General features: G+C 51.2%; 1 protein-coding gene across 1 annotated transcript in view; it reads right to left on the bottom strand.

Annotated features, from left to right (window-relative positions):
• Nucleotides 1–1888: 1888 nt before the first annotated feature.
• NKX2-3 (NK2 homeobox 3) overlaps nucleotides 1889–25397 on the bottom strand; it is an 82615-nt gene continuing 59106 nt past the window's right edge. Inside the window, exons 6-7 of the mRNA XM_082408166.1 lie at nucleotides 5004–12870; nucleotides 1889–3501 (exon numbers count right to left, since the gene is read on the bottom strand). Coding sequence (XP_082264292.1) covers nucleotides 2765–3501; nucleotides 5004–5364 — 1098 coding nt within the window. The 5' untranslated portion in view covers nucleotides 5365–12870 and the 3' untranslated portion in view covers nucleotides 1889–2764. The remainder of the gene's footprint in view (nucleotides 3502–5003; nucleotides 12871–25397) is intronic.

The following is a 25397-nucleotide window of genomic DNA, read 5'->3' as shown; positions in this document are numbered from 1 at the left end:
TAGAGCATCCCAGACAGAGGAGAGGACATGTGCAGAGACATGGAGCCTGCAACAGCAAAGCGCTGCTTGGACTGGCTTCCTTTTTGTCATTCAGGCATCGGCTTAAATCTAATCTCCTCAATGTGGCTTTCTCTGACCACCTACTGGAAAAGAACCCTCCCTCCAGTACTTGGTTCTCTTTATTTTTTAGAATTTATCAACTACTAATTTTTACGTTTGTTAGCTATCTCCCCGCCACATACACTCCTTCAAATAAACTTCCTAAGCCTACGGACACTGGTTTTTTCACCGTCCCCAGCGGCCAGAACAGTGAAGTGAACATATAGTAGTAGTATCAATATCAGTGAATACTTTTGAATAGATGGATGAATGAATGAATGAGTCCGAGGCTGCAGAAACGTATTAGGAAGCAAGAATTCCTTCCATGCCCTTAGCCTAAGAAACTCAAGGAAAGATAATAGCTCCAGAAGGAGGGCTCGCTAGGAAGGGGGTTTGGGACGTCACGGTGGTGAAAGCGGTGGCGGGAGGCGGTGTCCCAACTCCAGTGCGGCTTGCGAGAGGGAACTGGCGGCGAGGAGCTGAAGGACCCGCAGTCTGGTGCACTAACTCACGCCTGGCTCCCGGGTCTTTCTGCCTCTAGAGAGGCAAGGGGAGGGCGGGTCTCCGCCCCACAGGCGCCCCCTTTCCAGCCTCCCGCTAGACCCTTTTGGACGCGTCCAAGCCTCATCCTGGGCGGTCAGTGGGTTTTGGTGGATTCGCTTGCCTGCCTGCCTCCCTCTCTCCCCTCCTCTTTTTTCTTCCTCCTCCTCCGGGGCTCTGCAGCTCCCCAGCCCGGCTGCCCCGCAGCAACCTAGCAGCCCCCGCCCCCTCCTGTAAGGGCGAAATTGCTAAACTTGTAGCAATAATGACCCTGCATTCAGGCCGCCGGCTCCCGCTGAACGTCTCCGCGCCCCGGCCGGCCCGGCCTAATCAGCGCGCCTCTCCCTGCTGCCCGCCCAGCCCCCGTCCCCCCTTGCCGCCCCCTCCCTCAGCGCACAAAAAGTGGGGAACAAAATCCCCGCGCATTTCTCCGTCCCTCTGTTGAGCAGACTGCTGCACAAAGCCCCCGCTCTGGGAAGCAATGGGGAGCTCGGGAGGGACGTCAATCCCGACGCGCTGGGGTTTTTGTTCGCGCAGGGGACTTCGCCTTCCTACCACACCTTTTGTTCGGGACTCCAATAAAAAGCCATTCTTTCCGCACCTTCCCGGCCCGGAGCCGCCTTTCAGCAAGGCCCGGCCCCACAATGGCGCGGCGAGCTGAGGCCTCCCCATTCACCCGCCTTGGCACGCTCACAATCGGCCGTGTGGCAGCACAGGCCTCGCACAGGCATTCTCCGCAAGTGACAAGGAGCCGCATAAAGCCGCGGCCGCCGGGGGAGAAGGGAGGGCGACCAAGGGGGAGAACTAGGCCGCGGCGGGGCGCAGCGCCCCCGGGCGCGCTGGAAGCCTGGGCGGTGGCCGAAGATGCAGCCGCCTTCGCGCGGCCTACGGCTGGGCCTGGGGGCGAGGTTTCCCTTTACCCTGGCGACCCTCGAGGCGGGGCAGAGTCTAGGCCTTGATCTAACGCAGGCCCAGATACTAGCCCAAGCATCTGGGTGAAACTTGGGGCGATTACAAAGCCCAGACCTCAAAAGGTCCTGAGTCTCCGACCTGTTCTCCCTACAACAGTAAAGAGAAATTAATGAAAAACCCTTGGAGACCGGACTTGCAGCCTAGGGGCTGAGGCAGGGGAGACCAGGCCTGCAACCATCCAGGGGGAAACTGTTTTTCCTGCGTATCTTTTCCTTCTCCGCCCCCGTTAAAGGATCCCTCCCCACTCTTGTGGGCTAAACAAAGTCTGTAGCCAGACAACGGTTTGAAAATATTGCACCTTGTTTATTGACTCCTGTAGTGTATGGCAGCGGGTGTGTACATGGCGTGTGGATATAGTTTATATATATATATATATATATATATATATATATATATATATATATATTATATGTGCTGAACACAATACGAAACAGAAAGGAAAGCCGGTAACACCTCTGGTGGGCCACCAGTTCCCGGATTTGTTCAGCCCCCCAACTTTTGGTCTCGCTCCGCTGGTTTTTCTCGCAGAGTTCTACACCCCCCTGACAATCTGGAGATCCAGGCCGAGGTATCTGGTGCGGAAGGCAGGTGGTTGGGAAAAGGAAAATGGACTGTGCTGTGGTACGCCGGCCCCGCAAAGGGGGCAGAGGGTCGGCAGGGCCTGGGGATTTCTCAAGCCACGACGCCCATTTTTCTCTCCTTCATGCTTTTTTTGTCCTTGAGTTCTCCGCCAGCGCTTCGCGGCGGCCGCGGGAAGGCTGAGGGAGAGAAGCCCGAAGGAGAGAAGCCCTTCTTGCTCTGGGAGAACCGAGCGGCAGCCCGAGTCCCAGCCTCTCGCACTCCTTTTGGGGCCAAGCTCGGGGCCATCGTCCTCCCAGCACCCAGCCGGCGTTTCTGCCTCAGAGACAGTCTTCGTGACCACTCCCGGGCATCCTCTTCGCCCCTGAGCCCCCTTCCCCAGGCCTCGCGTGAGCTGCGCTCCGGGGCCCTGGGGAGCGAGACGTGTATATATATATATATATATATATATATATATTTCTTTTTTTTTATTTAACGAGGGGACCTGGCCCTTCCTTGGATCCAGCCTTTCTCGCGCTTCAGTCCCGCGGCGCCAGGCTGCGGTGGGGCGGCTGCCGCATGACCCGCCCGGTCCCTACCAGGCCCGGATGCCCTGCAAGGTTCCCTGCGCGCACGCGGCCCCGGCCGCCGCACCCTGGTGTAATGGCTGCGCGCCGCCGCCGCCGCCGCCGAAGCCGCCCAGGTTGCTCACGTTCACAAAGGGGCCGCCTCCGGCCGCACTGCAGGCGGGCTGCATGGCCGAGGCCGCCGCGGAGGCCCCGCCGCCGCCGCCACCGCTTGCCGGGTACGCACAGCCGTAGCTGCCGCTGTAGGCCGCAGCGGCGGCGGCTGCAGCAGCCGCGGCTGCGGCGGCAGCTGCCGAGTTCCCATAGCCATAGGCGGGGAAGCTGTTGTAGGAGTAGGCGCCCGCGCCCACGCTGTAGGGCGCGCCGTAAGCTGGCGCGCTGGGCGTGACGCACGGCTTGCCGTCCCGCACCAGCACCGGCACTGCCACGCGGCGCGGCGGCGGCGGGGGCGCGTGCGCGCCCAGCTCCAGAGACTTGTCCTGCCGCTGTCTCTTACACTTGTACCTGCGATTCTGGAACCAGATCTTCACCTGCGTGGACGTGAGCTTCAGGCTGCTGGCGAGGTGCTCGCGCTCGGGGGCCGACAGGTACCGCTGCTGCTTGAACCTGCGTTCCAGCTCGAAGACCTGGGCTTGCGAGAAGAGGACCCGCGGCTTCCGGCGGCTGCGTGGCTTCGGCCTCTCGCTCTCTTCCGCTGCCTTGCAGTCTCCGGCCGCCTCCAGAGGCTTCTTCAGCTGGCAGCTTTCTGCGGAAGAAGCAAAACAACAGCGTCCTTTAATTGTTCCCGGTCTCACCGCGGCTCCGGTCCCGGAGCACTGTGGCCCCTTTGGGTGGCAGCGCGGAGTGTGCGGTAATAACTGCTTGGACTTTTGGGAAAGTTTGTGGTTCCTGACGCCGTGGGACCCTGCGATAGCCCAAGGCCCTCACAACGCCCTTGGCGGGTGGAGGCACGTTCCGTGGGGAGGGGTAGTTAGTGCGCGTTTATTTAGAACTTGAGCATCTGCGAGAGATTACCCTGTGTTAAATGTGCGGCTCGGCCTGCTGATGATTATTTTCAGGATGGAAGTTTGCAACTCCATAATAACTATAGTATTTGCAAACTCGTTTGCCTTCCACTCCGTCATGAATAGCTGAAGGTGTGAGACATGTTGGTATTTGGGAGCCGGTATGCGTGCGTTCTGCGAAAATCTTCCTGCTCGTAAATGTCTGAGTGTAACGCTCATGTATTGCCCAGGGACAGTTTTTTACTTTTAAAAGCCTACAGGCCCACAGCTAAATGTCTGCATGACGACATCTGTACTACCTTAGAGAGAAAAAGAAATTTGATTGATTTAGACAGTTCCATGTTGATTTTAGGCCCAGGGGAGCTGTCAGAGCACAGGCCTTGGCTTCCACCACATCAAACCTCCTCTTAGGGAAGGAGATTCTTTGGCTCTCTCTCCTCAGAAACAAACACTTACTTGGAGGCTTTATTCAGTTGTCCTATTTCCCTACCCAATTCACCTCGCGTCCTACTTGAGCAGCCAGGATCTAAGTTCGGCGCGTTTTTCACTCAGCCCGAAGCCCCACAGCCTGGGACACAAGGCAAAACGTTAAGAATTTTCAAAAATGTCTGGTGCCTCAAGGGTGTGAGTGCGGAATGGACTGTGTTCCCACGCACTCTCCCACCATCCCCTCCCTCTCTGCCGGGTGCCGTGGGTGCAAGGACGCTGAGTTCCAGGCGGAGAAGTGAGGAAACCACCCAGCTGAACTCTACCGAAGTTCCTGCGCCCTGCGGACACTAGGCACACAACCTGCTTCGACTGTCTTTTCCAAGAAGAGGGAGCGGCTGCCCTGGCCTCAGAAAACTCGTCTCACGCTAGAGAGAAAGTGGGAAAAGTTAAGGCTCGTGCCCCTCTAGCTCTTGGGAAGAGCAAAAATACTATGAGTCGTCAGCACCCAGCAGCTGAGCCCATGTTGCTTATCACCATCAGGGCAGCAGTAACTATTTTCCCTTCCCTCCGGGGATGCATCGCCTCCCCCCTCTGGGGGGAGTAGTTGGCGGAGTCACCTTGTCTTTCTCCCTCCGCCCTGGCTCCCTTGCAGGCACCTGCGCTTTGCGGAGCTGTCGTTGACCAGGGCCAGGGCATGACCCCAGCCAGGGGCTAAAGGGGCGGGCAGCCGTGCTGGCGAGGTTTGTGGGCTGTTTGCGGTTACCCCGCCATTGCTCCAGATGTGCAGGTGCGTTTCCTTTCCCCCTCTACTCACTTTGGCTCCGGTCCCTCAGGACCTCGGGCTCCTCTTCATGTTCCTTAGGCCCACTGCACGAGTCTCGCAGGACCGTGTGGACATAGCTCTGGGGGCAGAGCCCCGAATCCCCGTGGCCGTCGGCTGTAGCTAGTGAGTTCAGATAGGACAGTTTCTCTCCCTCTTCTTCCTCGTCCTCCTCCCCTCCGTCAGAAAATTGCGTCCCCTCAGCGGCGGCCAGCATGCAGGGCGCCGAGTGGAAGTGGTGCTCCAAGTCCGCCTGCAAGTGCGCGCCGTGGAAATGCTGTTGCTGCTGCTGCTCCAGATTCAAAATGTCTTTGACTGAGAAAGGGGTGGAGGTGACCGGGCTTGGTAACATCATCAGGGCCACTTAATTGTCCAGTCCAAATACTCAATAAATCCCGGCGGGGGCGGGGAGGCAGCGCGGCGGCTCCAGCTCTCCTTCTGGACTCCGCCGCTGCTGCCGAGTCGGGCTTTTGACAGACGCGGTCCCGCTCCAGTCTAAATCGCCTCCATTGGCCGGGACGTGGGGGTCTGGGTTTTGTTACAGCCACTGAAGGGACTGGGGCCGGGGCTGCGAAGCCTGAGTCCGGGGGTCTTACGTCACGTCTGGGGCGGGGCTCTCGCTTCGACCTCCCTCTCCATTGGTTCCAGATCCTGTGGACCACGCCCCTCCGCAGCCAGTGAGTGTGGGTGCCATGGAGCTATCAGAAATAGACAAGGACGAGTATAAAGTCGCAAAGTCCTAGTCGCTGCGGGCGAGGCTGCACTGCCTGGGCTACGCGAACTACCGATTCCCACCCAGACTGGCCGCATCTTCCCGGGCAAAGCCAGTTCTGGGAGGTTTCCTGTCTGAGAACCAGCTACCAGGAAGGATAGCCCAGGAGTGTGGTTTTTCCAGATGCTGCGGGGGCAGGAAAACTTCCTGGCTTGTAAATACCCGGCACTGGATCCCCAAGGAGATGGAATGTTTTATATATCTATGGATGGGCGACGTGTGCGTTCTCGCCTTGTTGACTTTGCTCAAGCTGTTCCCTCCACTCGGAATGTCTTCTCCGCCCTTGTCTCCATGATAAGACTGGTCTCCGAGGCTCTGCTCAAATGCCACCTCCTCCAAGGAAGCGCTCCCTCGTCGCCTAGCCGGAAGTCATCTCTCTCGCATCTGAACTTGCAGCGCGTGTTAGTAAAGGACATTCGTGTCAGTTATCACTTCCCGCCTAATACTATAGCTATACTGTCTGCCTGGTCTCCCTGGGTAAAAACTATGAGCCCCCGAGGGCAGGGCACCAGTAGCATTGGCTCTTGTAGCTTTTCCAGCGGCCGCACTAAGCAGGTATGTGAGAGACAGGACGATGGAGCCATTACTGAATTTTGTGGACTGACAGCTCTTGGTTTGAATCCTGGCCTAGTCAGTGTATGGCCTTGGGCGTTTCTAAGCCTCAGTTTCTTTGTCTACAAAAAGACAGTAATACCTTCTTCAGGGTTGTTGCCAGGGATAAATGAGGCAAAACATGCCAGGATTTTCATGCGGGGCGCATGTTAGTGCTCAATACACGTCATCGACTGCTATTCTGCATCAGAGGTCAAGCAGTATTTGTTGACTGCATTGGTGATGACATGGCTGGAGTGCCTCACACATTGGGTGGTCTCATAGGGTCTTGAGAGCAGAGTCTGTCTTCGCAAGGGAGGTGACCCAGCCATGGAGGCCATCTTTTCCGCCTATTGAAATCAGGCGCCTTGGTCTAGGCCTTGACCCTCGGAGGCATCTTTCTAATTTCTCCAACCCACACGCCTTCTGGCGCCCTCCTAAGGCCCTGGTTGTTTTGTGGGCGAATCTAAGGGGTCCCCTGTGATTCTGGAAACCGCGCTGGTGGAGATCATCTTCCCGCACAATAGGCATTCGCTCGCCACCACGTCTAGCCCAGTGAAGAGCAGCAGGCGCTGCTGTGAGACCTACAGAAAAACCTGTGCGCAGTGCTGGCCTTGAAATAGTAGGGACCGATTCGGCCCAACCGTTGCGCCCCTCATCTGGCCCTAGCCACCCCAAGCATTTTTTGGTGGTCAAGATAGTGGAGCTGGGGGAGCACTAGCCTCAGCTAGAACGGGTAGATGGAAGGTGCAGGGACTGTGGACACCACCTCCCGGCGGCAGCAGACACGGGATGGGAGTGGGGGCGAGAGCGGAGAGCTGTCGTGGGAGGAACCCCGCAACAGAGGGAGCGGTGGGTGCCCAAAGCTGAGAAGAGAATGAACAGCCAGTCGGGAGGGGGGAGAGGCGGGGCTGTTCCGGAGGGAGCGGAAATGGTGCGGGGAGTCAGCCCCCGGGGCCGCCTGGGGAGCTGGGATTCAGCGTGGGCCACGTGCGCCCGGGAGTACTTAGGTGGCGGCGGCCCGCAGGCTGTTGGGGAGACCCTCTGTGAGACGGCCTGTGAGCCGGCAGGACCATCCCTCAGCCACAAGGGCGCCCGGTGCCTTTCCGCTTTGAATTCTGAGACTATTGAGGCCCCAGGCAGAGCCGGCATCTTCAGACCAGGCCATGCAGCTGCAGAGAAAAGAATGCGCCTGCTTTTGCTGCGGATCGCGAGCGCTTGAGCGCAAAGATCCAGAGAGAGATGGGGGTGAGTGCGGGGCACTGACGGGTAGGAGTCCTTCAGTGTGTGCGTCGCGGTAGCAGGCGAGCATAAAAGAAGGAAGCTGCTTCCAATCCCACTCTTCCATCACCATCCCGAGGGCTAGACTGTCGTTGGGAATATTTCTACTCCCTGCTGGTCTCCTAATTTTTAAAAATTATTATTATTATTTTTGCCTCTGTGGGCGATTTTCTTGAGTGATTTCAAGATTCAGGAAAAAAAAAAAGAGACAGAGAAAGACAAGAGCTACGGAATATCTCTCTCCCCAGTTTCCAGCCGAAACCTGCATTTCTCCTTGCTACATTCTCTTGCTTCTCCACGGCGCTTCGTTCCTAGGCCTTCCCTAAGCTCATCCCCAAGAATCCCTATCTTAGAACCCGTGGCCCGGGGTGCCGGGAACGCGGAGACACGCCCACACACCCGCTGCTGCCGCCCAGAGTCCACCGACTCTCCTTCTCCCTTAGCACGCAGAAGGCTGTCTCCTCCCCAGCCGCCGGCCCACGCAGTTCGCTCTCCTCCAAACCCGCTGCCACGACTACCCCGCCAGATATCCTTGGCCCAGGCCTGAATAGTTCTCTCCAGATGTCCCTAACCAGATTGCTGCTCCTCGGCAGGCCGCCCCAGGACGCAGTTCAGGCCCGAGGGGCTGGAGGCTCGAGAGGAGCCGGAGTGTGGGGAGCACAGGCGAAGGGGCCTAGCAGGCGGTTGGTATGCCCTGTCCTCCTTGTCTCTTCCCAACCCCAGCTCTGCGCAGGGCTGATCTAGCGGGCGGGAGACTTAAGATCTTGGCCTTAAGCCCTGAGCAGGGGCTCGGGTCGTCTCCTGATTGTTCAAGCTCCCTTTGGTCGGTCTGGTTCCCCAGCAGCGGAGCTTCCCTGCAGGGATACCCGCCGGGCCAATCACATCTCGGCAGCCTGCCTTTCCTGCGTCCGCAGCCCCGACGATCGCGAGCGTGTGCGCCGCCAGCTGCGCGCCACTGTCCGGAACGAAAACGCCGCCAGAGCGATAGTTACATTACAGCAGCGGTCGGTTCTCAGGAGTCACTTATCAGAATGTAGAATCTGGTTCCAGCGCCTATCCAGTTACAATCTCGTTCTGGGATATTTGCATTCTCTTGTGGGAAAAGAGGATCTTTGAAATCCCGTAGCTAATAATTGGTTTTTGTTCCAGACAGTTTAGCTAATTACTGACAGATAAAGTAAATATCGTTGCATCTATGGAAGCGTTTGATCTTATTTTAATCGAGTGTATCTGCCTACGTTCCGTTTTGTCACGTTATACATTTATACAAGTCTTTCTCCTCCCGTATGTGATTACAGATCATAGTAAAATGGTGGCAAATTCTCTGAGGGGAGGTGCTATATAGATGCGTAAAAAGGCGATAAATAAAATTATACCTTTTTGGGAGAAAACCCACATGCTAATCACTACAACAAACATATTATCCAAGAAAAATGTGATGGTTCTTTGAAAGCTGTAAAGTGTTCCAAGAAGTTATTATTCTCTACCCAAAAATTGCTTAATATACTTATATAGGCAGATAATTGATCATTTTAGTTATATATGCCACAGCTTATTCTGATATCCTCCACCTGTTTGAATAGCCATTTAATTATGTAGCCATGGCTACACACACACAAAAAAACCAAAAACCAAAAAACCTGAAGGTTATCGTGGCTTTCTAATCTACATGTAGTACCACAGTCAGGAGTGATTTTCTATTAAGGCATGAAAAACCATCATGTGATGAACTCACCTAGCTAAAACTATGTGATAACATTTCAGGTGATTTTTTTTTTCCGTTGAAATTTTCTTTCCTTCTTTCTTTCTTTTCTTCTTCTTTTTTTTTTTTTACTGCTCTCCTAGAAATTTCATTGTCAATGACATCTTACAAAAAAAAAAAGACTTGAAAGAAAAAAATTTCCTCTTTTGCAGAAGCACTAAAGAGATTTTTGTTATTTTGTTGTAGTTGCTGGCGGTGGTGTGTATGTGTTTTGGTTTGGTTTTTCGTTGAGAGATATTAGAAAGCTATCCAAATTTTTGAGCAATCTAGAGGCTAGTGTTTTGTGAGAAGGTGAATACATTTTCTACTTTTCAAGAAATGTCAGCTAGGTACGTCAGTCCCAGAAAGCATTAAACTGATCTAATTCCTCAAGAGTATTTTTTTCCCTCGTTTCAGTAATTTGGTAAGAGAGATTTTAAAATGGCATTTTTGAGCATTTTAGCTTGTTTTGCATGTGTTTGTATAAATGCCGTATTTTCTCAGATTGTGTTTGGAATTGAGTTTTCTAAATAACCCACCACTTCCCTTCCCTGGGAGAAAATTGGTCCAAATTCAGCAATCCCTGTAGTTCTTTGTAAATTACAGGCTCTTGTGGAGGAAGTGAGTTTCGATTTCTCAGGGAGAGGACCTTTCACATCTATCTATGTGTATCTGCCCCACTCCAAAAATTCTAAGTTAACGGTGTAAATACAGCTTTCCTCACCAAAAACAGTTGTTTTGCCAATAAAACACAGAAGTCGGAAAAGCTAACTTTGTCGAGTGAAAGTCAATATTTTTTCAAACAAAAACACGTAAATAAAAGATGTCTATACACAGACATTTATTTTTACTATTTGCGTGTGTTATTTGGGAGTGCAGTGAGCAGTTTTAACTTGGGGGTTAAATTGGAATTCTGGATGCATTCCTTAACTCTTTTTTTTTTTTTTAAGCGTGAGTTTAACTTCCTGTATCGAAATTTCAATGTCTTTAGACCTTTTAAAATATAATCTGACTTCAGAAGGGCGGCTGCAGTCTTTGACGAATTAATTCACTTAAACCAGCGCGCCTGTCTGCTCTGAGCACAAAGGGTTTCAGAGAGGGATGTGGTTATTATGTCCAAGAAGCAGAGATTTTTCGTGACTCTTCCTAGCGCGATCTTCTCAGCTCTGTCTCCTCTCAACCGCAAACCGAGGGGACCTCGGCCTTCTCGGACGCAGAACTCTTTTCCCAAACCTCCCTGGGGGTCAAGTTGGAGTGAATAACTTCAAACCGTTTGAGAACAACAACAACAAAAAACCTTTCTCACTTGGAAAGAAACGTTTGCCGAAGTCTTGTCGCCTTAAGTAACGCCTTATTCCGGCCCTTGCTGTGTCCAGCCTGGAGTTCACGGTTTTCGGTCGGCACCGGGAGAGCGATTCCCAAGGTGCAGCGGGACCTTCGCTCCGTCAGTGGGCAACCGTATCTGCGGGCCTAGCTGCCCACTTGCCCTTGGTTCCCTGAAGCTCCAGGGGCACCTGACAATTACCACTGCCCTGGGATAGTCCCATCTTGCCTGACCCTGCGGGGATATTAGGGGTGGGAAAGCGTGGGCTCCTGGCCTTGCTCGGAACAGCCGGGGACCCGACCTGGAAAGGACCGAGGCCCCAGACGGCTGCGGCGCACAGCCACGGGGACAGAAAGCGTGACACGCCAGGTCCCGTCCCGCAACTCGAGGCCTCCGGACTTGGCAACCTTGCCCTGCAGAGACGCAGGTGAGTCAGGTCGGAGGTCAAGAATTCGGCGGCCTCGAGGCTGCGGGGACTGTCAGGTTGCCAGGCCTCGCTCTGCCCAGCAGCCAAGGGCGCCGCGTCTCCAAGCCCGTGCATTTTGGGCGCGCTGGTTGGGGCCGGGAGTCCGGAGCTTCTCCACGGCACGTCTCTCTCCCACTGCAGACCAAGAGCCCGGGGGGCCCTAGCGAAGAGCCCCGGGGAGATGCTTGCTGGGCCTCTGTCCTTGAACCTGCCAGTAGGTTCTCGAACTCTGCTCGACCTCTCTGCACTCCCTACAACCCGAGAGAAGGACCGCCTTACTTCTCGCGGCTCGCGGCACCCAGGGGCCTGGCAGAGCCACCGAGACCGGGACCCTAGAACTTCATTGGCCTTCCTCCTCCCCCTCGCAGCCAGTCTGTTTCCCCTTTCGGCCCCTTTCTCTTCCACTGGGCTCATCTCTTACTCCCCCCGCTCCTTCCCTTCCTCACTTCCCTCTTTTCCTGACCACCCTTCCCCCACCTCCTTTCTCCCTTACCGCCTCCTCCTCTCCCTGGCCTCCTTTCCTACTCGGTCTCCACTCCTCCCCCACCTGTTTCACTCTCATTTCTTCACTCCCTCCTCCCTTCCCCCCTCTTATTTCATTCCCTTTCCCCCTCCTTTCAACTCTTGTATTTTCCTGCTTTTTGTCCCTGGACCCTGCAGGTGTTTGGTATGGAGGGAATCACACACACACACACACACACCCCACCCCCCGTGCACCAGAGGTCCCCACTCCTGAGCCCCAGACCCCTCTCCCCCATTCCACCCCTGTGCTTACTCTGTCTCAGCAGCTGCTCATAAAAATGCCCAAGTACCCTTGGGTGTGTGATAGGGACACTCCTCTGTACCCTCCAGCCTGTAGGACCTTTCCCATCTCCCAGCCCCCCCAACACCCAGCAGCCTCAGCTATGAGCCCTGACAGAGTCTGTAGGGCTCCAGGTGGCGAGCTTGGCCACCCTGCCCGTGGAAATCCCCACTGCAGGCAGATCCTGCAGAGCCTCCATTTCCTTCTATTGTGGCAGTCCGGAGAGGATCACAGCAGAGCTGAAGATCACCACAAGGCCTGGGCCCCAGGCATCCCTTGAGCACACAGATGGGGGCTCCTAGACCAGGGTTGACCCCCTCCGCCACTCCACACAGGCAAGAGCAGACTGAACTGACCTTCCCTTCTCTTTCTTTCCTGCCAGTCCTACTATAGATTAAGGGGCCATTTAGCCTTGAGATCACCCCAGCTGGGAAGTGTTTCAGGGACTGCCTTAAAATGCAGGGGGCATATCTGGGAGAGGACAGTGGGGTCCCTGGCTCTCACACCAGCCAGCAGGGGCAAGGACTGAGCACTTGGTACAAGTTCCTGGCCTACCTCACTGCTCTGGAGCCAGTGGGGCAACTGAGTCATTGCCTTCTAGAGAGGAGACAGGGTGTGGGACCTTCTCTCCTATGAGTCAGGCTCCCCAGCTGTTAGGTGGGCAGCCAGCCAATCTCTACGCTTTTACCTCTCATCTGCAACCACATTTCTGAGGTTGCATTACTCTAATAAATATGGGTTTCCAACAGATGGACGCAGACCTGCCATATTTGTTTCTATGGACTTACCTTTTACCTTGAATGAAGAGGCAGGTGACTTCCTGTGTGAATACAGCAGTGTGTGCACAGGCAGATAGGCAGGCAGAAGAAGGCACTCAGGACTCCCTATAAATGTAACTTCCACATTAGAGCTCTGCTCTTTCAGAGGGTGTGGTCAAAACAGAAGGACTGGGCTAACACTCATTCTGAATCCCCCTCCCTCCTTTTTTCCTCGCAATGTGAATTACTGGTAGTGTCATGAGATTTGGAGAGAAATGTTTATATGATCCAAGATGAAAACTAGCTTCCATGACAATCAGATGCACTATTTCCATACAGGCAATTTATGGTATCATTACAATTAGTCTTGTGCAAAGTAGTCCCATAAGGACCTAAGTTGCAGTCAGAGAAGAGGGAATAGATTTTATTACCAGAGTTGTAATGACTGTGTGTGCTCTTGAAAGTAATAAAATCACATTGAAATTATTCTGCAATTTATACTTTAAAAAATACACACACACACACACACACACACACCCATTAGTATAGTAGAGAGGGTGGTCTGTGTTTGTGTGTGTGTATAATTGTGCCCACACACAAAGTGAGTGAGCACAGGTGTGGGCACATATGAACATTTTACACCTCCCACAGCCAGTAAGCCTGTAAGTGTGTATGTGAATGGATGTACTCAAACCGCACAAGCATGCATGTGTAAGTGTTGGCACCTATGACACCCTCCTCCACAGGGAGAGCCCACAGAGTGAGGAGACTGCGTTTGGGGTGGGGTCTGGGGAAGACGTGGCTTTCTTTAAATCATAATCACACCTCATGCCCCTGTCTTGGGCCAAAGCATTGACCCTGGAGTCCACCAGAGGGGTTTGGAGCCCAGTCCTACCTCTCTTGTAGTCTTGTGACCTTGAGGCAGTCCTTCAACCTTGCTAAGCAGCAGTTTTCTTACCTATAAAAGGAGATAATAGTGGTGTGGACTTTACAGGCCTGCAGTAAGGATTAAAGAAATGATGGAAGGAAAGCGTTTACAGAGCCCTCTTGTGTAGTAAATGTTCTTGTGCTGGTGGCGGAGGGTGGGCGTGCGGGGTGGTTGTTAAGCATGAGGAGGGAGGCTCTGAATCTCTCCTCCCCTGAGCTGAGATCAGGGAGCCCGATTCTCAGGCACTCCTTTTCTCACTTGGGGAAAAAAAAGCATTATTATTATTTTTTTTTAAATTTATTTATTTATTTATTTATTTATGGCTGTGTTGGGTCTTCGTTTCTGTGCGAGGGCTTTTCCCAGTTGTGGCAAGTGGAGGCCACTCTTCATCGCGGTGCGCGGGCCTTTCACTCTTGCGGCCTCTCTTGTTGCGGAGCACAGGCTCCAGACGCGCAGGCTCAGTAGTTGTGGCGCACGGGCTTAGTTGCTCCGCGGCATGTGGGATCTTCCCAGACCAGGGCTCAAACCCGTGTCCCCTGCATTGGCAGGCAGACTCTCAACCACTGCGCCACCAGGGAAGCCCAAAAAACATTATTTAATTATCAATCAAATTTTGAGGGTTTTTTTTTTTTTTTTTTTTTTTTTTTGGTCCCCAAACAGGGGGACTAGTTCTGTTAATCACTGAAGTTTTAGGATATACTCTCAGAACCACCAGCAGCCTCCCTCTCTCCCACTCCCATCCTCTGGAGCTGCAGCAAACAAATCCCGCACCCAGTCAGTGTGAGATTCCCACTCCCACAAATGCATCATTTTTAGCTGCAGTAAACAAATCCCCAAAGTCTCATGTCATTGTTATTGTGTTTAGATAAAGATCTGGCCAATTAGTGTCCTTGCTGGAATGTAAATAAATCTGCTGCCCCGACCTACCCCAGCGGTGGGCGTCCTTCTCTCAATCAAGCAACACCAGCACTCTTCCTCTCCTTTTCCTTTTGGTGTGGGCAAGAAAGTCTGGCCTTCAAATTCACATGGTTTCTAATCTCTTCACTCGGTTCCAGATCTGCTGTGTGACTTTAGGCAAGTCACTTACCCTCTCTGAACCTATTTCCTTTTCCATAAAGAGGAGTTAATGAAGACTGCTTCTCAGAGTTGGGAGTGAACAGCAGTAATAATAGAAATAATACTGCTGATAATAATTACAACAATAATACTCCCACCAGCAATGGTCGTATCAATAACATTAGCTACTGTTCATGGATGGTTTTCCTACAAGCACATGGTATGGCTCAATAATTAAGAGACTCCCCACTCTCCAACTCCCATATAAACTGTCAGACCATGGGCAAGCCACCTGGGTAGGGCTGGAAGACTCATGGGTATGGAGATCAGAGAACAGCACCAGGCATTTTGTGAAGCTCTTTAAGTGTCTACTCATTGTTATTGTTTCTGCTTCTTGCAACAGAGCCCTTGTCTATGGCCTTATTAATGCAACCATGTTACAGAGGAGGAAACTGAGGCTGAGAGGTGAGGTAACTTGCCCAAGGTTGTTAAGTTCCTTGCCTTCCACATTCAGCTCCCTCTCTCTGCCCCTCTCCCTTTCCTGGGCAGCCCCAGGGTTACCAGGCTGAGCGCCATGCGTGGACTGCCTGACCAGGCACTGTTCTCTCTGCTTTTGCGAATTCCTGCTCAGTGCTGGGTGCTCGACTGTCCTCCTCCTTCTCCCCTCCCCAAATGTTCCTGCAGGGCCTAAGTGGTAGTCCACAGCCCCCAAGAAGATTGTTCCCTGGGTGGTGGGGTTGACTGGAAACGGTCTTGAAGATAAACATGGCTGGGGATGGGGTGGAACCTCCTGGAGCCTCCTCCCTTCCTCTCCCTACCCGCACCCCCTCTGAGCTGCTTCCTTTCTTGCTATCTCCGTCTTTCTTTGCTTTCTCTTCAAAAAGAAGAGGGGCTGCCAGCCCACCTCTTTGCCTTCTGAGGCGCTTGCCATGGAGTTAATACTAATTGTGATAATAAGCTTCCCAACGGGTAAACAAAGTGTTCCACATGCATGATCGTTACAACATCCCTGTGAGACATATTTTTGTTCCTCCCCTTCAGTTTAGAGCCATGGAAATCGAGGTCCGCAGAAATGAAATGACTTGTCCAAGGTCACAAAGCAGGTAAGGAGTGGATGCAAGACTTCCAGACCCGTAGACGCTGCCGCTCCACTGCCTGGGTCCGCAGCAGAGAATATCCTGCCCCAGCCCAACTCCAGGAACCAGGACTTCAGGGGCCACCTGCCCCCAGGGAGACCTTCCCCGAGTGAGCTTGTCTAGTCCCTGCGCTGACCCCTTAGCCCGCAGGCCTCTCTGTGGGAGCGGTACCTGCAACCCTAACGTCAGAGCAGGCCCACTGAGTCTGGGAGCGCCCGTGAGCCCACACTCCCGCTCCCTGGGAACAAGCTACAGGACTTTTCAAGGTGTCTCCCCCCTCTCCTCTCTGTCCGGACCTCTCAGGCCACTCTGCCCACGCCCTTTACAGAAAAAGGAACTTCCCACTGGAAAGCAAACCACCGCAGCCCGGCGGGGCTGGGGACACACTGGAGCCAGTCCCAGCCCCTGGAAACGCAGCCTGTCGGAACGTGAGCAAGTGCCTGTACCTCGGGTGTGCGCGCTGTGCTTCCTGGAGCAGAGTGGTGGGTTCAAATCCTGTCTCCACTCTGTCTCCGGGCGAATTCCTTACTTCTGAGCCCTGCTTTTCTGATTTGTAAAACTGGGAATACTCAAAGTACCCACCTCAGTAGGGCGCTCTGAGGGTTAAAGGAGATTACCTCCGTGGACCACTTAGTGCGCCGCCTGGCACAATAAACGCTCAATAAATGTTAGTTTATTGTGATTAACTCTGGGACCAGTGGAGGCTGCCTTTTCCGTTTCTGGGTGTGAGCTCTGCGTCCCTGTGCGCATCGAGGCTGCGGACGCGGCCGGAAGGCGCCCGGGGGCCGTGGCTGGACACTTGGGCGCGCGAATTTTTGGAGAAGAGCCGGGGTAACCCCGTGGCGCTGTGTTTGGGGCTGGGCTCGGGCGCTTACATGAACTCGCGCGGCGTTCTCGGCGCGTGCGTCTCTGTCTGTCCCGAACCTCGTGCGTGTCGAGGCCTGTGCGTGTCACGAGCCGGTCCCACTGACGCGCCTGTGGGGACCTCACCTGCTTTCGGTTTACCTGACGGATGCGTGGTGTCCACGCTGTGTACACAAACCCCAGCGAGAGCCTGGAGTCCCGGCTGCTCGGCCTCCTGCTCATCGAACAATTTGCGCTATTAATGGTTATTTTATTTATATCGTTAGAATTGTCCCTCGGGTCTGTTTACACCAACGTCTGACCGTCCGGGCCGCAGTGTTTGGACAGAGGATTACACTAATGGATGGAGAGCTGGGAGGGGGGGAAGGAGGCGCGGTTGGGAACTGGGCTCCGGGCGCCGCGTGGGGTGGGCCTCCTGGGAAGAGGGAGCAGGCCTCTCCTGGGCTCGACCTCTGACCCTAGGAGGGAAGGAAACGTGTCTGCTCGCGATAGGAAGCCTAGGCCTCCGGTGGGGTGGAGGCTGGAGGTGCCCGCTGGGTGGAGGGGGGGAGAAGGGGGCGCCTACTTCTCTTCTCTCAAGGCCGACTCCAAATTCGAGGTTGTCCCGCTTGGGTGCGCACACACGTCAACAAGTAAACAAGACCTGGAGCTACTAGGATGGCGGCCGCTTTGATTCACTCTATCGGTGGCAGCCAGTTTAGTGCTCCGGCCTCCAAATCCGGATTATGGTTGAGCCCCGGGCGCCTGGCGGCCGGCGGGGTTAGAGCCGCCTTCAAAGGGTGGCCGCCCAGCGAGCGCGCAGCTCCCCACAGGACCCGCATGCCACCTGAGCACTCTGGAGCGAAACGCAACCTGGGCACCCCACCCCCCGCGCAGTGGGAAGGCCCTCCATCTGGCAGCGGGCAGGTGTCTGGGATCTTGGCAGCTTTCAGCTCGAAAAGGCTAGGCTTGGAATTCCTGGCTTTCAAGCGTCTTTGCTTCAGGGCTAGGGTTGATGCGTAAAAATATCTGACATTTAGTTAGCATTTAGAATGTGCGAGACACCAAGCCAAGCATTTTTACACTCCACAACAATCCTAGGAACTGTTATCCCATTTTACAGAAGAGGAAACAGGAGGCTTCAGTAATTTGGGCAAAGTCTCATAGTGTCAGAGCCACGACTCTAACCATGCAGTCGGGCTACAGAACTAGCGCGGTAGTTCTTAACGTTCTGGGGTTCACGCACTCGTTTGGAACCGTGATGTAAGCTATGGACTCTCTCCCCTAGAAGAATGCGACAATTTGTCAATAATTCCAGGGGTTTCACGGAACCCCCTAGGCCCTTCCATGGACCTCTGATTAATACATTTGGCTTTACAGGTTATACAAGTTGCATTTGATTTAATTGGTTAATTTCGAACATCTGTTAGTAAGGTAACTTTTTCTATCGTTTTATAAAAAGATTCCTGAAGCTCAGAGAGAGAGGTAAAGTCACTCGTTCAGGATCACACAGCTGGTAAATGTGGAATTGGGCTCTCAGATCTTTGGTCTCTAGAATCTTCGTACACCCCACTTCTCGTCTCCCCAGACCCTGAAGTGCTCCTTTTCTATCCCTCTTGGAGCTCTCTTTCCTCCTGCGGGAAGACTTGGGACTAGACCTTCGGAGGATCTGGTTTTTTCCTCGGGGCCCCTGCGAGGTGCTTGGCTGGCGGGGGCGCAGCGCCAGGACCCTGTTGCCCTGTGCTTTGGGGGCCCCGCTGCCAGGACGCGCGCTCCGGTAAACGGTTTATCTAAAGACAACTTCTGTTTCTCGTTCGCTGTCGGGAGTTGCCCTGCAACCAGCAATGAAAAATGCGCCTTTTCCCGAGACTCTGGCGCTGGTGATTTATGTGGGAACCCACCACCCGCGAGGCCTGGGCTGCTCAGCCGGGCTTAGGGGGTGGAGGGCTGGGGCCGGCCTGGAAGAGAACCTGGTGCCCCGGACCTTCCAGCGCCCGCTTTTATGGCGCCCCCCTCCACCCCTACCTCCAGGACATTTTACAGCCGCTCCCCCAGGAAGCTGAGCGCTTTATCGCGGTAAAGTAAACACCATTATCCCAGGTCCATTAACAAGGAGATTTTGGCGTTGTAAATAGACCGCAAGAGGGAGAAGAGCAGCCCCCGCGAACTCCCTTGTAAAATGGTGAAGGTTCTCCAAGATTTATGGCCGCTGATCGGCCCCCCAACCTTCTATGAAATCCCAGTCTTGACCAAAGCCAGAAGGTGGGGCATTCCTCCCTGGTCTAGAAATCCCGCCCTGGGTGTTAGGACTTTGAGAGTAGGGAGTCCCCAGGAGGCGTCTAGCCTAGTCATTAATTTTCTTTAAGTTACAAGCCCAGGAATGCCGATTCCTTTCCGGCTGTGGATGCATACATAAACTCTGCAGCTCTCCAGGAGCTCTTAGCAGAGAGCAACCAATGGAGATGGTGCCAGGGGCTAGGATACTTGTGTTCCCGGCTCCTTCCTCATTTGTAAACTGGATAGTGCTTTCAGCAGCTACTTAGGAATCTATAAGGCACAGGAGACTTGTAATTGGTGGGCACTGCCCATACACCCTGTGTCCTGAGGTAGTCAGGACCAGCTCGTATGGCCTTACTTTTGCTTCTCTTTCCAAAAGGAAATGCCCACCTTATTTCCTCTTGGGCCAGACTATATATGAAATCAAGTAAGGATGCTGGAACTGGCACACAGTCAAGTAGACAGTCCTAGCTCCCCACCTCTCTGAGTTTCTATTTCTGATGACTATATAGTGACCTGTTCCAGGAAGTTTCTGCTCATCTAGAGTGTGGTTTTCTTATCCCCTCAAGTCAATATTTATATTGACAAAACAGTAGATTCTGAACTAGGAAATGTGTCTCAGTTTGATGGAGAAAACAAAGGCACAAGTTCTCCAGGCCAAGGGAAGCTTCAGGAGAACCCCACCCCTCCTAACCTTTGCCAAGGTCACTTTCAGAAGGCAGTCCCTGCAGGGAGGCTGCTCCTTCTTCAGACCTGAGAATTCAGTAATTCTTGTGAGAGCTTCCACCTGGTTGAAGGGTTGGCTTTGGGGGAGGGGCAGTAGAGAAAACACGGGGCAAAATGATGCCAGAAATTGGTTTGGCCCTTTGACATAATTGGCTCTATCTTGAGTGGGGACTTTTAAATTTATTTTTCTTGGCCAAGGACCCCTTTCATAATTTTGACAATCCAGTGAAGCCTATAGACCCCTCTCTCAGAATCATATTTTTAAATGCATAAAATTAAATACATACAATAATATTGAAATACAGTTATCAAAATCTTTTAAAAAATAATCATATAGTAATATAGGTGCTTTATTAATTGACTAAATAACAAAATCTAGTGGCAGGTCTAACAACAACTATAATTTCAAAGCTGTGACGAATGTAAATGAAATTTCAAGGTATCTGCAGCAGCAGTAATGTGCTATGACAATATCAGTGATTTCTATTGGTGACAAATCACAGGCACTACTAATACTACTGGGTTTGTTGCCTACATTCAGAAGTGAAGGAAATGCTAAATTACAGTTATAACTAATAAAAATAAAGATGTATTTTCCCCTTTAAGTTCATGGACCCCCTGAATTCTATCCTCAGGTCCCTTGGGAATCCATAAACTCCCAGGTTATGAACCATTGATCTAGGGTCAAAATCTAGACCACTTCATCTCAAAGAGTGGTCTTTGGATGACCTGCATCAGAATCTTCTAGGGGTGTTTGTTAGAAAATTCTAGGGCCCCTTCTAAGATCTACTCTGTGGGTGGACCCAGAAAACTGCACTTTAAACTGAATTCTCAGAGGACTGTTTTCACACAAAGTGTGAGAAACACTGCATCTGGACTTCACCGATTAGCATCAGCACTGTGGTTGGTTGCTTGGATGATGACAGGAAGATCCTTGGAGAGCTGAAGGGTGGGGTGGGAAAGCAGGGATACTAGGCAGAAGCTCTTCCATGGAGACTGCTTGGAGGTGGTACACATGGACTTGGTGGGCACAGCAAGCTGGGGCATGGGAGAACACCAGGGAAGAAAGCTGGAATGGGATATTTTGGTAAAAGGATACCAATGTGCTGGCAGAGGCTCTGGAAGAACTTCAGAAATTAACTGGTTCAGTAGCAAGCCATGTCCCTGTGGCCCTATATATCTCCATCAGCTCTTGCACTGGTTTCCTTTCTTTAAGGTGCTCTGAATTCTGAGCTCCTTTACAGAGTCTTCCCATGTTGACATCATTGGAGCTTTCATTCATTCACTCATTCACTCATTCATTCATTCAATGAATGCCAAGAACCAGGTCTTGTCCTAGATGCTATGAAATATACAGAAATGAGTAAAGAGGTGATCGCTACTCTTAAGGTATTTTCTCGGATACCCTCTCTTATCACTAGCAATCTTAAGCAAACTTAATAAGCATCAAACCTCTTTTGACCCAGCCATGATTTGATGTTTGTGCATTCACCAAGGCCACAGAAGTCTTACTGGAACAGAGGAAAAGCTTGTAGCATATTGATTAGTTGGGGACTTGTCTTTTCTATTGATGAGCACAATTAATAATGTTAAAGTGCTGAACAAAGTGGGGCTTGTTCCAAATGTAAGAAATGCGTGAGATACACCCAACATGACATTTGAGAATAGTTATGAAATTGCTGGCCCCCAGATCAAGCAACTGATTATAATTGACAGCACAGAGTAAACACAGCTCTAACTAACACATTTTCACCTGGCATGAACTTCAGCTCTAGCAGTACTGTTTGCCTCACTTTGTATTCTCACACATGTCTTCATCAGGGTCTTAGATCCTATTCTCATAGAGAGCAGGTGGGTCTGTGTGCAGAATTCAGAGGCTAATAAAAACAAGGAAGAGTGGAAAGGGACTAGGGGCTAGATTAAGAAGATTTGCTTTCCAGTTCTGTTTCTGTCACTTAAGAACTTTGTGACTTGGGCAAATAAGTAGAGTTTGAATTTTCTCTTTGGTAAAATGATTATAGCAATGCCTACTTCATAAACTTATTGGGAGGAGTAAGTAAGATAATGGGTGATAAAAGTGCTTTGTAAACTACAAGTCACTCTACAATGTGAGCAGTGATTATGTGCTTTTGGAGTCAGGTGGACCTGGATTCCAAGCCTGGCAGGAATCACTTACTTGGCATTTATATAAGTTATTTAATTTTCTGGGTTCAGTTTTCTTATCCATAAAATGAGGCTAATAATCTTTCTCTGAATCATTGTTCTATGATTTAAATGAGACCCTTGTATGTAAAAGAGTGTCCACCACATAGTAAGGAAGCCAACAAGCTATTCCTAGATTGTCGATGTTGGGATGGCAGTGACAGTGTCCTATTTATCTTTATGTCCTTAGAACAGGGCAGAGAGTGCTGCACATGGCAGACTCTTAATTTTGGTTGAATGAATGATTGAGTAAGCTTCATATATGTGTCACCAGGCACAGCATAAGCTTTACTTAACGAAGTCCTCATTGGCCAAGCAGAGCTACTACTGGGTCAATTTCAACCCTAGTTTTATCCCCTGCATTCACCCCTCTCCCTTGAGGAAGACAGGACCATGATGAGAATCATAGAGTCAGTAGCAGCAAATGGCTCCAGCACTTGGCTTGGGAAAGATACACGTTTTTAAATTAATCGATAAAGCAACAAATCAACAAATATTTGCTGAGCTGCTACTATGTACCAAGCACTGTTCTAAGTGTTGAGGATTCAGCAATAAACAAGACAGACAAGATTTCTGTCATCAGTCCCTTTAGCCAGTGCAAATAATGACATCTGGAATTTCTGTTTCTTTTCTTGTTTTCTTTTTGAGATGAGTGGATTTAAGAATCTGGAGATCGGGGCTTCCCTGGTGGCACAGTGGTTAAGAATCCGCCTCCCAGTGTAGGGGACACGGGTTCGATCCCTAGTCCAGGAAGATCCCACATGCTGTGGAGCAACTAAGCCCGGGTCCCACAACTACTGAAGCCCGTGTGCCTAGAGCCTGTGCTCCGCAACAAGAGAAGCCACCACAATGAGAAGCCCGTGCACTGCAACGAAGAGTAGCCCCAGCTCGCCACAACTAGAGAAAGCCCATGCGCAGCAACGAAGACCCAATGCAGCCAAAATAAGTAAATAAATAAATTAATTAAAAAAAATAGAATCTGGAGATTGAAGTCCAGGGAACTTGTTGTGGGGACGGAGCCTGGGAAGGTGGTCTCTGTTTGAGGTATTCAAGGACATACAAAGGACAGGAGAATCAAGCATAACATAGTCGCACACACTAGTCAATAAAGACACAATTACAGAGGGAGAAAGAAGAAGAAGAGTGAGAGGGCAGGGGAAAAATAGAATTAGTTTTCTATTGCTGCTGTAACAAATTACCACAAGCTGAGCAATTTAAAACAACACAAATTTATTATCTTACTGTTCTACAGGTTAGAAATCTGACACGGGTCTCACTGGGTCAAAATCAAAGTGTTAGCCAGTTTGGAGGCTCTAGGGGAGAATCCATTTCCTTGCCTTTTCCAGCTTCTAGAGGCTGCCCACATTCCTTGGCTAACAGTCCCCTTCCTCCATCTTCAAAGCCAGCAATTACAGACTAAGTCCTTCTCAGCTGCCATCTCCCTGCTTCTCTCTCTGACCACACTTGGGAAAGGTTCTCTGCTATTAAGGATTCTTGTGATTAGGTTGGGTTCACCTGGATTATCCAGGAAAATCTCCCCATATCAAGGCCTATACCCTTAATCGCAGTGCAAATTTTCCATGTAAGGTAACATATTCACAGGTTCCAGGAATTAGGATATGGGCATCTTTAGAGACCATTATTCTGCCTACCAGAAAGAGAGATAGGAGAGGGGAGAGAGAAGAGAAAGAAGGGGAGAAGGAAGGAGTGGAAGGGGGAGAGAGGAGCGGGGAAGGGCTGGGAGGCAGGGAGAAATACTCGCCTGGTGTCTTTCCTGGAAAAATGGACTTCCAGTAGCTGAACAATTAAGAATTAGGAATGCAGCTAAAGTTCAACATTTTCTCATAAGTTATATTCTACTTTTTGCTGCACATTCAGCAGCTGAGGACACAACATAAGACACTCGAAGCACAAGCAAATGCTGTTAACTTCTGCCCCCTCTCCTCATCCAGGAGTCTCCTGCTACTTGCAGGCTGTCTTTGAGTGTGCAGGAAATCAACTCCCTGTTAACTATGCTTTACCTTTGTCATATTTCCAGGTTTCCATCTGATGCAAGATGAGTCCCAGGCAAAGCTGCAAGAGAGCTGACATTTGTCTTTGATGCCACTCTTGTCTTTACCACTAACAGACCCCTCTGCTTAAAAGCACATACACAGGGCTTCCCTGGTGGTGCAGTGGTTAAGAATCTGCCTGCCAATGCAGGGGACACGGGTTCGAGCCCAAGTCCAGGAAGATCCCACATGCCGCGGAGCAACTAAGCCTGTGTGCCACAACTACTGAGCCTGTGCTCTAGAGCCCGCGAGCCACAGCTACTGAGCCCGTGTGCCATAACTACTGAAGGCCGTGTGCCTAGAGCCCGTGCTCCGCAACAAGAGAAGCCACTGCAATGAGAAGCTGGCGCACCGCAACGAAGAGCAGCCCCCACTCACCACAACTAGAAAAGCCCACGTGCAGCAAGGAAGACCCAACACAGCCATAAATAAATACATAAAGAAATAAATTTATAAAAAAAAAGCACATACACAACTGCCTGAGGATTTTTTTTCTTTTTTAAGGTACACATATGGGAAAAGCCTGGAAGAGAGTTTCCAAAATGATAGTATTTATTATGTGGTAAAATTATGGATTTCTTTTTTATTTCCCTCTTAAACATTATATATTATTTTGTATTTATCAATACAAATGTGCATTTCACAAGTGGTACCCATTTGATGGAGAACTAGTTCTGCAATATAGAACTGAGAGGTGGAGATCAAGATTTAGATTTTATGTTTTTATTTCTGGGGAGGCAGCCTTGCCCAGAAGTGAGGCACGTGAGACTCAGATAGATCTGGGTTGGAGTCCTAATTCCTCCACGTACAACCTGGTTGCCCCTGGGCAAGAGACAGTTTCTTCAGGTGTAAAATGAGGAAACTAAATAGCTTTTATCTCATGGTGTTTTTGGAGAATTACATCACAGGTGCACACAAACTACTTTGGCTGGTATCTGGCACATAATAGGTCCTCAGTAAACACAAGTTGTTGTTTTTAGAGCCCAAACATTCCTTAATCCAACCTTCAAAGCAAATATCAAATAATCTATTATCAGGGACAGCAGGGGTGGTCATCTTCCTGATTTCTGAATGTGGCAATTATGGACAAACAGAATGTGTTTCCATTTGCAGACGTCCAATTTGGGTGAAAGCCCATTAGTGACTTAATTATGTAGACAAACACTATTGGTAATGCAGGGTATTAAAGCAAAGAATAAGAAAAGCAGTCTTTCAAATTTATTTACTTATTACTTATGGAGCACTTAGTATTTTCCAGGCCCTCTAGAGACAGGTCTCTGTCCTTAAGAATTTATAATGTACTGGGGAGAAAAGAAATGAATCCAAATAGCCATAAAAAGAAGCAGAATAGATAACAAGTACCATGGAAGGTTAAAGAAAGAGGTTTCCCTGGAGAATGGTCAGGGAAGGATTCATGGAGGAGGTGGGATTTGA

This window comes from Balaenoptera borealis (genome assembly GCF_965194805.1).
Source record: "Balaenoptera borealis genome assembly, chromosome: 10".
In the NCBI taxonomy this organism is placed as follows: Eukaryota; Metazoa; Chordata; class Mammalia; order Artiodactyla; family Balaenopteridae; genus Balaenoptera; species Balaenoptera borealis.
Note: the sequence above shows the minus strand (reverse complement) of the source record. Positions and strands in the feature narration are given on the sequence as shown.